The following is a 14,422-nucleotide window of genomic DNA, read 5'->3' as shown; positions in this document are numbered from 1 at the left end:
CATTTGGAGAATAATTACATGAATAATACCGATTTTCAGTCGTTTTCATTACTTGTCTCACTGAAAGAATTAATAACCGCCGACCTACGGCGGAAGACAAACTCCAATTGATATCAAAATTCTTGTAGGGGAGGGGGGGCAAAACGGACCAACGAGGCAAAACGGACCAACGGGGCAAAACGGGCCGGGGGGCAAGTTTGAGGGGAATCAGAAAGAAATCCAATGATGCAGACAATGTTCCATGCATTTATTGTGAAAAACGTTTTTATGACAGTGGTGGGGAGTGGATTCACTGCCAGAGTTGCAACGGTTGGGCTCATTGTACCTGTGCTAACATTGATGAAAATGCAGGACCCACGTACTTTTTTTGTGACGAGTGCAAAGAATCAGACTAAAACTTTATTATTTATTACTAACCTCATATTTTATATTTGTTATTATTCATTATTGTTATTCATCATCATTGTTATTATTTATTTTTGTTATTAATCATCACTGTTATTATTTATTATTTTTATTAATCATCACTGTTATTATTAACTTCCCGGGATATGGAAGTTATTTATTATTGTTATTAATCATCATTGTTCTTATTCATCATCATTCCATCCAATTTCACCAAGACTTTTGATTAGAACGTGGACATTTTCGTATTCATTAGAATGAAGTTATCTTACCATGATGTTGTTCTCAATTTTCATTAATGGCAGTATACTTTTCACGATCACCTCTAATAATAAATTATAAAAGTCAATTACGAAGTGAAAAAGGTGTCATTAATGAAAGAAAAAACTTTCCTGCGGGGTTTAATTGGTTCAAAAATAGTATCTGGCGTCTAACTCCATCACCCACCGCCCACCACCTCCTCCTCCATCATTCTCACCCCTCCTATTCAGTGATGAATTTTGGAAAATTTTATTCGTGAGAAAAAAAACTTTTTTTAGGGGTCCATTTTGCCCCCTTGGTCCGTTTTGCCCCCCACCCCCTAATTTTATTGACAATTTTCGGGGAAAATTGCAAATTTTTTAAATATTGGGTTTTTAAATAATTGACGATTGAAAAAAAAAACATTTTCTCGTATAAACCCCGTCGAATTGAAGATCATGCTATGTATAACATCTCAGTTTTTCATGTACTTTGAATGTGCCAAAGGGCGATTTGATAGCTTGAAACCCCGCTGAGACATTGGGGTCAACTTGAAAAGAATGAAAATCATAAAAAAACTCGAAATTTAAAAAACAAATCATAGCTTCCTGAATTATCAATATTTTTCGACTTCTTTTTCAAAATTCTTGTCCAATAGCCACCTTTCAGGGAAGAATTTAGACGAAAATCTCCCACATCGCCTTTTTGACCTGCAGATTTAGCGTGCATCTGCCCTAATATGAAACGTAAACTACTAAATAACAATTCTTGTGAGCGACAAAGAGAAAAGTTTACATATTTCAATGACCGCTCATAAAATGTCAGGGTTACAATGGGTTTATTCCGCAACTATTAATAATTCAATCGGTAAGTTTGAATTTTTCACGGTTATTGCCACTGCGAATGAATAATTGAATTTCTAAAATCGTATCATGAGTCGCGCATTAACGAAGGAAAAATGGTTTCAAATAGGAAGTACGTAGTAAGCCAACTAATTATTCATCTATGATATTGGAGTCGATTGTAGTGAGTATAAAAAGTGAGTACATAATTCGGTATCCGTCGGATTTTATCATACACGATGAGCTTATTGATATTCACATCAGTCACAGTAGGTCAATGAATGAGTCTTCCAGATTTTAAACTTCAGTCTCTATTCTACTTTCGTAGCTTGAGTATCTTCTGCACAGTGTTACTGATTATCTGTCAACTCGTCTCAAATATGAAATAAAATTTGGGAGCGAAAATGATGGGAATCAAATTTGCCAGTTTGCTGGTGCTTATCACTGCTGCAATATCGCAGTCATCCTCACTGTATACTCCCACAAAATATGAGGATCGATTGATAGCGAAAGTCGTTGGCTACCGGTTACCGAACAATACAGCTCCAAGGTTATACACGCTAAATCTGGAACCTCATATTGACGACGAAAAATTCACTTTCGATGGTACCAGCAGCACTGTCTTTGAAGTGCTTGATCCAACATGTAGTGTAACTTTACATGCTTCGACATTCATTGAAATCGATAAGACGTACACTACCCTCATCCACAGTGATGGTACACTCGAGAAACCGATCTTTCAAAGATACAACGAAAATCTTCAATTCCTCAACCTGCGATTCAGTCATATATTGGAGCTTGGTAATTACACAGTGAAAATGAAATGGAAGGTACACAATACTCCATATTTGCGAGGATTCTACCGAGCAGAGGACAATAATGTGGATGGGAAAACTGAGTAACTACTTCAGGATTCAAATAATACCGTGAAGTATCACAGTAACACCCAATGAGAAAAAATTTATTGCCATTGAACTTTCATAGTAACTGTTCAGGAATTTTTTCAAAGATTTTATTCCTTGTCGGCTAATACCCAGTGCAAATTCCACCCTTCCTGCATCATTTCATGACAGATATTTGTTAGCAGAAAAGTCAATCGTTTTTCTAATTCCTCATCGTTCATTCTTCATAGTTCCATACTTTCCATAGAAATTCTGAAGCATAATTTTTTTCAAGTTCTTTCCGCCATATTTCCTTTTCTCATTGCAAAATAAAAATAAATTACAAGTTTATTCACAGAAAATCTAATATAAAAATCCGTAACTTGATTGCTTGCATGGAAAAATTATTATCAATTTCTTCTCTATTCAATATTTATTAAAAATCGTATGAAAAAATTTCATAGGATTCTTACATAGAGCCCATAGAATTGTCTAAAAAATTTCTTGGATTTTTTATTGAATACTTTCATGCATGACGGTATGTTGTCGATGAATATCTTTACATCAATAATGAATGGCAACAATCATGAAGTGAGATCGACTCGTCATGTAATATCACTCCACTTTTCACTCAATGACAAATGATCAATTTCAGATATATGGTAGCAACTCATTTCGAACCCCTAGAGGCCCGAACTGCATTTCCCTGCTGGGATGAGCCTGCATTCAAAGCTGAATTTGAAATATCATTGAAGCATTACAAGAATTACACAGCACTATCTAATATGCCTATAAAAGGACAAACGTCAACTGACGATGGAAAGATATGGACGAGCTTTCAGAGATCTCCAGTCATGTCTACCTACCTGGCAACATTTGTAGTGGTCCCTTACACTAGTCGTACCAATAATCATGCAAATATAACATTTTGGGTTCCGTCAGATAAACTGTCATCTGTTGCAATTGGTTTCGAATTTAGTCCTAAGCTTGTCAGTGCGTTGGAACATTATACAGGAATGCCTTATTCTTTACCTAAATTGGACGCTGTTTACGTTCCTCAGTACTCCTCTGCAGCTACTGAACACTGGGGTCTCATCGCCTACTCGTAAGTCTTATCCAATTACTTTTCGTAACCAAGTAACGTTCTCTGGAGTAATGACCGCCACTAATGCCTGCATCATCTTCATACAGTAGTCGTATCTTAGTCGATCCTGATGTTGCCACTTATCGGGAACGGAATGCTGCCATATTATTAGCAGCCCATGAAATTACTCACCAGTGGCTAGGAAATTTAGTTACCCCTGCATGGTGGAGTGATCTTTGGTTGAGTGAAGCTTTCGCTGTATACTTGGGAACCAAAATAGTGGATAATGTAATTAGTGATATTATTTTTCTGTATGCTCCATAACCCCTTACAAACAGGGTTAATATTATGCCATGTCGACTGATGCCTGCGCATCAACTGGAGGCTATTCGAACTACTTTATTAGTACGCACGGAGAAAAGAATCCGAGAAAAATTCATGTGCCGAGCACCAGAAACGAGGCACTACAATGGAAAAATACTGAATCCGTGTGAGAATAATGCATCCACCTCCATGCATTTTTAGAAGAAAGCACCAAAAAAATTCTATAACAGGACAGAATAAATTCGCTGGCAACACATGAAGATTTAATATTCGTCCCTGTAATTTTTGTGGGGAATCATTGAATGAGCTCGTCGATATGTGGGCACTTCCGCAATTCGTGTATTTTTTGCGTTTCTGACGAAGGTCTGCAGCGTTTACGTTCCAAAAATGTCAGAACTATTCACCTACTTAGTGATAATTATTGTGCTGACTCGTAGGCAAGAGTATGCACTATAGAAATTTCTAGAAATTTCCAGAGATGTCCCAACTTTTTGGAATTTCCTGCACGTGCTCTGTTGCATTTTTAAAGAATTTTCAGAGAGAAAGAGAGGATTGCTGGAATTTTTAGCACTTCTCTATTGCTGGAACTTGTTCCCCCGTGCATGGAGAAAAAAATTCCAGAATAATTACCGTGTTAGCAGAGTACAATAGGTTTATTTGAACGGAGCTAGAACAATTTTCATGCCAGCACCGGAATTTCTACCGTGCGCTATAGAATTTTTCTCGAATTGACCATGAAGAACTCTTGTACTCCGCAGAAAATTTTCTGGTGCTGGCACGGTGATTTTTCTGGGTCCGTCCAAATGAACCCATTTTACCGTGCTGGCGCAGTAATTTTTCTGGAATTTTTTTCTCCGTGTGCCCCCTCCCTCTCACCAATAATACCAAAAAATTGGGAAAAAACATTTTTTCGCCCCGGCAGGCGCAAACTATACATTGCCCTCCCACGATTCCGGATGAGTTGAAATCTGACTTTGTGCCTACGCCGAGGCGAAATATACGGTTCTAACCAGGAGATTGAATGAATTATTCTTACCCTCGGGCTGACCACCTGAGCCGAAGATGAGCACGTGGGCATGACTCCTTTATTTTATCTCCGTCGGTTATAAATATAATGCTTCGTAATTTTAGCACGGTGAACTCGATTTTCTTCCTCAAATGACGGGAAAAAAGTGGATTATTTCATTCTTCCGTTTTGTTGTTTTGAATGCCCTTTAGAATGACATAACCCACGTACGTCCCTGCATTTACGAAGAAAAATCGAAGTTTACCATCAAAACCCGTATGTTTACACACCCGGATGGGAATGTTCTGGTTACATCCCTTGATGCAAAATCAACTAGTTTTGTTCCATAAAATTACGTCATCGATAAATCGTACCACTCAGGGTAACTTTCGAATCTCTTTTATTTAAAAAAATTAATGTAAAATTACGATAACACTATTTTCTCCGTTAGCGAAATGAATTATTATGTGCTGCCTTAGAAATTGTCAGGTTCTTGTTCATAAATTTCCATGTACTACACCAGAATTTTAATGTGCTCCTGTACAATTTTGCATACTCTACACGATATTTATCATGACTTCTGAGACTCATAATATCCTGCCTCAATTATGAGACAGCACCAGAATTTTTCTTCGAATTTTATTACAAAAATTTCGATTTTTTTTTCGGTGTGAATGAACGACCCTTTCCAAAACTGAATAATTTGTGACCTATGAAATATAAAGTAATCATGTGAGTGCCATGTGATCGCTGCATTGCTCCAGATATCTGTAGCTCCAGATATACTATTGAAAAGAAAATATTGTGATTCGACGCGCAATGAAAATCTTATGCTTCAAATAAAAATCCCCCCGACTTGACATGAATAGGATCGAATTGGTTCGAGAATCTATTCTTTTCCAGTCGTTTTCATTCAAGTGAATCGATATTGACGGGGATAAATGGATTCAATTTCAGATAATCCCTAATTTTCACGCTATGGATCTCTTTACTGTTGAAACAGTTAATGATGTATCATTCAAGGCAGAACGATTGTACTTCAAACCACATCCCATTAGATGGGTACCCGATTCCCCGCAGGAAGTTGGCGAGGTTTTCTCTCCAGTGACTTATCGGAAAGGTAAATTTTGTGATAGCTGTTAGGTTTGAATGCTCCTACTAGATCATTGAACGGATAATCATGGATATCGAACGTTAACCAATTTGGGATCTTTCATGTTCAGGGGCCGCTGTAGTGCGGATGTTGGAGCACATAATAACAGAAGAAGCATTATGTCTTGGCATCCAAAAATACGTAGATAAACAGTAATGAAAAAACATAATTAATCATGAATGAAAGTAATGCAAAGCCTATAGAAAATATAAATTTTCAGCCAATTTGGGTCCGTAGAAACAAACGATCTATGGCGAAATCTTCAAGAAGGCTACAACGAGATGAAAGTATCACCTCATTTAAATATAAAAGAAATAATGAATCCCTGGCTGGAACAAAGAGGATATCCACTGCTGAAGGTCACGCGGAATTACAAGACAGGAATTATTAGTATTACACAAAGTGATGGCGAAAATTCCGAATCAGGGAATCTTTGGACGATTCCGATAAACTATGCAACAACTTCACGACCAGATTTTTCATCCACCCGACCAATGTACTTTATGAGACGTGCGAATCATAGTCTCGTACTTGATCGAATCGATAGAAATGATGGGATAATTCTGAATATTCAACAGACTGGTATGATGGTTTATTATTAAAATTATATCTCTGTTTACTGACAACGACAGGTAGTATTTGTTACAAAGATCTAATCCGCGTCCTTCGGGTCAATTTAGATAATTGAATAGTTGGTGTTATTTTTTCAAGTTATTTGTTTCTCTAGGGAGAAGTGATTTTGTCTTATAAGTAGATATTCAACACTTGGAAATAAATTAGACAAGCCGTTTTCTAGTGATGGATACTCATTCGATCCTGTTATGACAGGATCGAAAACGAATGATACTGAATTATATCAGATCATTTTCAGAAAACGATGAGTAAGAAAGTGTTGCTTTCAATACTCGCTCTTTTGGAAAATATATTGAAAATTGGGTGCTTTTTGACAATAGTATTCTCGTGTTTATGCTCTTCAATATCGGACACCAACTGAATATGAAAATCAAACACTGTGAAACAACGGTGGAAGATCTAGACATGAAGCATGGCCAATAACTGGCGAAAAAACCTGCTTCTAACCGCGTTTCCCCCTTTAAAGTATCGCCTTTTCACACCTGTATTTATAGTGAATATTCTCGCAATGACTGGCTCTCTAGATACATAAATATTGAAAATTTCAATTACGCGTATATGGAAACATTGAGTGTCAAAATCTCATTTTTTCCAGAAAATTCCATTGAATATCTTTTTGAACTTTATAAAAATTCTATTATTATTCATCCAAAAATTCTATTCATTCGTTGCCGATTTCGATTATGAATTTTACAGCTTATCCTGTTTTCTAAGACATTCATAGTGAAAAGAATAAAATAGATTTTCATTTTTTAAATTAATCATTGTTAATTTTGATTCATTTCATTTTTTTAATTTAAATTTTTTTCCCCACAAAAAGCCTCATTCATACATTTTCCAAGTTTTTTTCGCTGTATTTTGTTTGTTTCTAATTTCTAAATCCGAGAAAGAAAATTTTAAAAATCCGTAATAATAAAAATCGGCAGAAAGTAAATCGAAGTGCATAGAAAACTGCATTTATCTCACTTTATCTTAATTTTTGATTCGTTGGAATCGATGATATTACCGCTATGGCTGGAGTGCATTCAGCAGAGAGTCAAATAGAAATTTGAATAATGTTTCAATTCAATTCTTCAATATTCAATAGTGTTTCAATGAAATATGAAAACGAGTTCCAGTAGAATCGCTATAGAATTGCATTACCGATAATCTATATTTTCAGGATTCTATCGCGTCGATTACGACTGGGAGAATTGGAAACGTATCATTGCATACTTGAACTCGGAGAATTATCACAAAATCCACGTGTTGAATCGTGCACAATTGCTCAATGACGTCGTATATTTTTCTGAAAGAGACGAACGCTATTATGAGTTACTGGTCGATATGGCTATGTACTTACGCAGAGAAACGAATTTGTTACCTTGGATGGCTATTAAGAAAGTCGTAGACCAATTTACAAAAACTTCGATGCACCGCGCCAACTTCGACTATAGAAATTTTTCCTTATATATTATGAAAAATGTAGTAGATCTTATTGGATTCGAAGATCGTCCATTTGAGGATGATAATCTGGTGTATTTGGCTAGGAGTCGACTGTTGTCGTTGGCCTGTAATTTAGGTCATGAGGGATGCCGAGCCATATCTCCAACAAAATTGATGGACATTTCAAGTGGCAAAATTAGGAAATCGTAAGTTGTTCAGAAGAAACCATAACTTCTGAATTTCATACAACGTTGAAAACCAAAGCAGAATCAATGCACATCACCTGCTTGTCAAGGTCAACAACTCGACACCATAAACAATTATTTTAACGATACATTGCGATGAACACCAGAAGAGCAAAACTGTCTGAGTGCAACCAAAATAATGTTTAAAATGTGCATCAATCAGTTCCGTTATAGCTCAATAAGTTCCTGTCTCTTAATGAGAAGATATATGTGAAAGCCATCTGTTATTATTTAGTCGTTTTCTTTGCACTGAAAAAATAGATTTGTTAATTCGTTGAAGACCTGCTATACAAGAGGATTTTTTATCGCTGAACACTGGATTCACTTACGTAATTTATCGTGACGGATATAGCTACAACACTTTAAACCAACCTGGTTAATGAATCTTTTCATTGTAAGCATTTAATCTAAAGAACCGGCGATCTACATGTACGCTGTTCGAGAAATTTTTAAATTTGATAGACAGTCGCCTAGTAATTTTTAGGAAAGTGACATTGAATACGATTTAAGAGGGAAAAAATTATGGAATTTCAGATTTCATTCGAAATTCAATAAAATTCCAAATTCTTGTACAACATTGAGATGAGAAGTCCTCCACCTGTTCGAATTTTCAATGAAATCATGAATATTCCGTGCTGAATTACAATGGATTTTCAATTAATTGAAAACTCAAGAATATATTTATCAGAATTTTTCAGATTTCTATTAATTTTCAGGGAATAATTGTCGAAAATTTAGTTCTTATTGATTCGCCCGTGTCGAGCATTTGGTTCTGATTGGACGTACACAGGTCTTTCAAGATCTTTCCAGACCTAGGTTGACCTGGTAAGTCTTAATCAGTTCTGCGACGTACTTTTCCTGAGACCTGTCGAATCCTCAGTTCTTGTTGGCCCTGAGAAATCCTTCTCTATACTACCGAGAGCACGGGATTTCACGAGTGGGTGGATTGGAAGGCATGTATGCGGAGGGTTGAAATTTGTAGCCAACGGGAAGAGAGGGTTGCAAAATATATTTTAGCCACCCTCATCTCTCCGTTTGCAAGCGGTGTTTAAATAAAAAATTGTGAACGTAGATTCCGTTTCTATTGACTCCCTGATGCCAATGAAACCCTCGGAGGGTCAAGGGTCAAGGTAAAAGTCGATTTTCGCCAAAATTGAATTTTTTCGTCAGGTGAAGGTTGATTCTGTATTTTCTAACAATTCTGATGCCAATGAAACCCACGAAGTCGCGACAAATGTCGAAATGAAAAATTTTTTTTTTCACCCGGAGCCAAATTGTCGGATCAGATTGTCAAAGGATCAGATTGTCGGTTTTTTTCAGGGGGAAAGTCGTCTGTCACCAAAATCTATTTTTTTGCCAAGTGAAGGTTGATTCTGTAGAAAAAAAAAGTCAATCAAATAATCAAGTAAGGGAGTTTGACCCTCTTGACCGTCGTAATCTATTGTTCCTTGTTGTACCTTGTGACCCGTATGGCCCTTACAACCTTAAAGGTTCCTGGGGGCCACAGGAGCACAAAGATCACCTCCGTTACCCCTCCTTGTAACATGAAATAAACTTAATCAAATAATCAAGTAAGGGAGTTTGACCCTCTTGACCCTCGTAATCTATTGTTCCTTGTTGTACCTTGTTGTTCCTTGTTGGCCCCTCTAATGCCAATAAAACCCTCGGAGGTACCAGAAATGTCGAAATATAACTTTTTTTTTTTCCCCGATGCCAAAGTATCAGATCTTCGATTTTTCCTGCTTACACCTAAGTCCTGCTTACACCTAACGAGTGCTGAAATGGGACATAACCAGAGGTAGAAAGGTCTCGGAAGCACTTGGGAAGAGGCTTCCCAAGACCTATCCAGTTCTGACCGGAAAGACCTAAGTAAAACTTGTCAGGTCCAATTATTCGACTCGGGATATTTTTCATGGAATGCTGAGTTTTCAGTGTGGAAATTCTCTGCAATTTCAGCGGAACTAAAATGTGATAAAAATGTCCAAAAAGGGTACCGGAAATTTCAGCGACAAATTTTTAATACCGCAGTAGTAATCTATAACTAATATAGTTTCTAAGTAGCTATGAAAATCCAATTCATAATTATCCCCGTTTCTGAGGAACATCTCCAAATCCAAATGAGATAGTGGAGTTGTGTGGGGATTTGTTCAGTTTTTGTAATTTAAGAATCAATGGGAAGCATTCCTCGCAACCATGGATGATAGCTATATGTCACTGATATAACTTACGCAGCATCAGATATACACCTAATATGAATATGAAGAAATGAATGACGAGTGCGAAAAAGTTTGGGGCACGTCGTAAAATGCATATGAAATGCAAGAAATTGAAAAATCATTGGTATTTTTCTTTCAAAGTTGAGAATTTTGTTGAAAAAACGTATATTCAATATTTTTTATTACAAAAAAATTGAAAAATTAAAAGTGCAAGTCACAAAATGGTATGGTTCTCGGGCAATAATCGAGTTGGAGGGCTGAATTTTACACAAGCTCATGTTCAATGAGCTACGAATGCATGAAAAAAATTTTTAAAAAAACCGTGGGGGCAAATAAGTAAACAGTTTTCTGTGAAATTGCTCTTATATCAAATCGCATCTATCATTAGTGAAAAACGATGATCTATAATAGGGAGTATTTTTTCAGTCGAGTTTTAGTTTCGAGATTGATTAATCATCAATAATATCAGAAACAATCGCATTAATTATACCAACGGAGTACATAATTCGGTATCGGATGGTTCACCATACGCGATGAGCTCATCCTTATTCATATCAGTCTCAGAAGGTCAATGAATAATTTTTCCGGATTTTGAACTTCAGTCTTCATTCAACTTTCGTAACAAAAGTATCGTCTGCCAAGTTTTTCTCATTGTTCGTTAAATCGGTTCGTGTATGACATAAAATTTGAACAGGAAAATGGGGAATGAATTTGTTAGTTGTCTGCTGCTGATCATCTTCGCAATATCACCATCAACATCATTATACAACCCCATGGAATATGAGGACCAATTGATGAGAAAAGGGACTGGATACCGGTTGCCGAATATTACCGCTCCAAGGTTATACACCCTGAATTTAGAACCTCACATTGATGACGATGAATTCAGTTTTGATGGTAGCAGTAGCACTGTTTTTGAAGTCTTCGATCCAACATGGATTGTAACATTACATGCATCGACATTAATTAAAATCGATAGGACGTATACAGCACTCATCTACGGTGATGGCACAATTGAGAAACCAATTGCTCAGAGATATAACGAAGATCTACAATTCTTCAACCTTCGATTCAGTCGTCTCTTGGAAATGGGTAATTACACTGTTAACCTAAAATGGAAGGGATATAATGCTCCAGATCTGCGAGGATTCTATCGAGCTGTCGATAAGAATATGTATGGGGAATCTCAGTAAGTACACTCTAAAAAAAAGATTACTTCTGATAAGTAGGAAAACTACTTGTATTCAGTACCGAGGGGTTTCTGGAGAAGAGGTAATTTTTTTACTTGGTTCAAGTCAAAAATCGACAGAATACAAGTTTTATGCTCCAAGTACAATTGGTACTGGTGACAAGTACCAACTGTACTCATCATCAGTACTAACAGTACGCGTACTGAGTACCGAGCTGTACTTCTCAAAAGTAGAAAAAATACTTGAGACAAGTAGTAATAGTACTCAAATCCAGTACTAATGGATTTTCGCGGAATATTACAGTAAGATTGATCATACACTGGAAATCGTTGAAAAACGAAGAATTAATGCAAATAAAATTATTGTTTATTGTTCGTTTGCCCCTCAAACGCTTGAAAATTGAAATATAGTCCAGTGTAATAAATTCTCGAGCTACAGAGATTTTTTTTTCAAAATTTTTCAAAAGATGTGTAGAATAACAATTACCAATTAATTTTTCCAAATTTAATTTCCAACTAGTCCTTTTTTTTAATAACAAAAAATGTAATATTCACGCGAAATAGCCAGCAAAATGATCTTCAAAATAATTGCTATATTTTATATTGAACAAAAAAATTAAAATATTAATCGTTTGAACTATCTTGTGTGAAAATTGCAATTTCGTTATCCGACAAAGAATGAAATTGCCTATTTAGAAGTCGAATTCAAAAAAATTATCTCGTAATTGTTATTCTACACATCTGTTGAAAAATTTTGAAGAAAAAATACGTCCGTATTTTTTGAATTTTCATCGTCTCGGGAGCAAACAAACGATAAAATTTTTTTTCCACTAATTTTTCGTTTTTCAACATATATGATCGATTATCAATATATAATGAATCTCACTCCAATAAGCCGTGACTTCCAAAACTCATAGAAACCTTTCCTTGAGAATAAAATGAATAATAATAACAGATCATTGAAAAACGAAGGAAATTACAATTGAAGATTTTTAACACTGTGACGTTTATCGAAGAGGATAATTCTAGGAAGAATAATAAGAGGAAGTTCTAAGAACGAAAAAAAATAGTCCGAAAATAGTTGATGTAATCATTTATTTTCAAAATTAACAATAGTTGTTTTGACAATTTATATTATATGACGAAGAGCAATATAATTCTTTGCATCAGTCACTAAACGTACAATTGTGGGTACATGTGTGATTAAATTATTATAATTTATACATTGCCATGTTTGCGTTAACTTTACTTCATTGACAACGGGATAAAATCGTTTTACAAAAAAATTTTTCAACAAGAAATGTACACTGAGTTTCTGCCAAAAGGAGAATGGAAACTATCTCACCAAAAACGGGAAATTCATCCTCGAGACCGATCACAACTACGGATCTGCGCGAGTATCGAATGCTTGAAATTTCAACCGACGATATGACGGGGCATTCTTTAAGTTCTGAGGATAAAAGATGTTTGAACTCAGCGTAGCATTTAAGGATAATCGGGCGAGCCCGAAGGGTTAGGAAAAAAGCAGCCATTTTTCTCTTTTATTTTTTATGTATTCTTTAAATGATGGAAAAGGCGTGTGCAAAGTTTCAGACTGCTGGGGAACATGGTTAATTTATTATGAATTTTTGAAAAAGTGGTCCTTTAACCCGTGATCTTATGGAAATCACAAAAAAAACTGCAAAACCCAAGGAAAAAAAGCAGCCAAAGTCATGAAACTTTAGACACATTTAGAACATGTGATCAATGATTTTTTGAGTGAAAAAAATTGTCGCCTAGGAGCATTGTTTATTAATAATAGCGAAAAAAGTACTGAAAAATGAAATTTCTGCGCACGCAGCCTAAATGAGCAGCAACGTCTCAAGTACCGATCGGGTGGGGGTAGCGCGGTCAATTTAAACGTCTCTTGAGAGAGAGCGATGAAGCGTTGTGATTGGAGCTCCCTCAAACCAGTGGTACCAGCTCCTGGTGAAAAAAAAAACACTACTGACGATATTGCCACTTTTTCGCATGGATTAGTATTTTTTCATTTATTAAAAAAAAATCTGAAAACCATTCAATGCATGGAACAGATACAAATAAATTTGATTAGCTCCAAAAATAATTTTTAACTGGAGATACTCCCTAATATTGCCTGAATTTTGAATCCGAATGGGAAAAATTTTTTTGTTCAGCGATTGGTTTTCTGCTGGAAATTTTTTCAAGTAGAAAATTAAATATTAGCTTATGAAATCAACAACATTTTCTTCCATCGTGAATGAGGTACAGAATAAATAATGGGTAATCTGTAAAAAATACTTACTGTGGAATAAATCGATTAATTCTTCGAGATCTGACTTCTTGAGGAAGTCGTCCACAACAATGTATGACTTTTCTCCCGGCGAAGTCATTCAAGAGGATTTTTTTGTCAGAACAAAGAAACACTCTTAACGTACACTACACTTGATTATGACTAGACTGAAACGTATTGGAACACGTTTGTTTACCAATAAATATGAATACCGCGGAGTGAGGGGACGATAGTGGACGATCGACCAGGGATACTTGTGGCGATTCGGAGAGAACGAAGCAGCGAAATTTCAGTCGGTATTGCAGAGACTCCGGGGGATGATAAGCACTTTTTTTTCGTTTCTTCGACGATGATCTATGTTGAAGTTGTGAATTGTATTGAGTATATGGAATTGCATTTAACGCAAGACGCAGCGGCGACGTTAAAGGGAAAATGAAAAAATCCAGGAACTGATGGAAAAATTTATTCAAATATAAATTTTAGGTTCAA

General features: G+C 36.0%; 2 protein-coding genes across 4 annotated transcripts in view; both read left to right on the top strand.

Annotated features, from left to right (window-relative positions):
• The first annotated feature begins 1,824 nt into the window (after nt 1–1,824).
• LOC107048779 (thyrotropin-releasing hormone-degrading ectoenzyme-like) lies at nt 1,825–8,517 on the top strand. Of its 3 annotated transcripts, none has more exons than XM_015272141.1 (7): nt 1,825–2,385; nt 3,024–3,473; nt 3,560–3,740; nt 5,740–5,902; nt 6,006–6,087; nt 6,156–6,517; nt 7,731–8,517. In XM_015272141.1, the coding sequence occupies exons 1-7, from the start codon at nt 1,892–1,894 to the stop codon at nt 8,201–8,203; spliced, it is 2,205 nt and encodes a 734-aa protein (XP_015127627.1). In that variant the 5' UTR covers nt 1,825–1,891; the 3' UTR covers nt 8,204–8,517. The 3 variants fall into 3 exon arrangements, with proteins under 3 accessions (XP_015127627.1, XP_015127630.1, XP_015127629.1); XM_015272144.1 differs by having other exon boundaries at nt 2,221–2,288; XM_015272143.1 differs by having other exon boundaries at nt 2,293–2,413.
• Nucleotides 8,518–11,152: 2,635 nt separating this feature from the next.
• Nucleotides 11,153–14,422, top strand: part of LOC107048777 (aminopeptidase N) — a 12,802-nt gene continuing 9,532 nt past the window's right edge. The window contains exon 1 of the mRNA XM_015272139.1: nt 11,153–11,643. Within this exon, the coding sequence (XP_015127625.1) occupies nt 11,153–11,643 (491 nt within the window). The remainder of the gene's footprint in view (nt 11,644–14,422) is intronic.

This window comes from Diachasma alloeum, unplaced genomic scaffold, assembly GCF_001412515.2.
Source record: "Diachasma alloeum isolate Michigan unplaced genomic scaffold, Dall2.0 Dall_scaffold_00197, whole genome shotgun sequence".
Lineage (NCBI taxonomy): Eukaryota > Metazoa > Arthropoda > Insecta > Hymenoptera > Braconidae > Diachasma > Diachasma alloeum.
The sequence above is the reverse complement of the archived record's forward strand: the minus strand, read 5'-3'. Positions and strand labels throughout refer to the sequence as shown.

What these genes read in the sequence shown, in the direction of transcription:
- LOC107048779 (XM_015272141.1), top strand. Translation starts at nt 1,892, where the DNA reads ATGATGGGAATCAAATTTGCCAGTTTGCTGGTGCTTATCACTGCTGCA. An exon ending in CAAAAATACGTAGATAAACA is followed by an intron (nt 6,088 to 6,155) that starts GTAATGAAAAAA and finishes ATAAATTTTCAG; the next exon opens with CCAATTTGGGTCCGTAGAAA. An exon ending in TCTGAATATTCAACAGACTG is followed by an intron (nt 6,518 to 7,730) that starts GTATGATGGTTT and finishes CTATATTTTCAG; the next exon opens with GATTCTATCGCGTCGATTAC.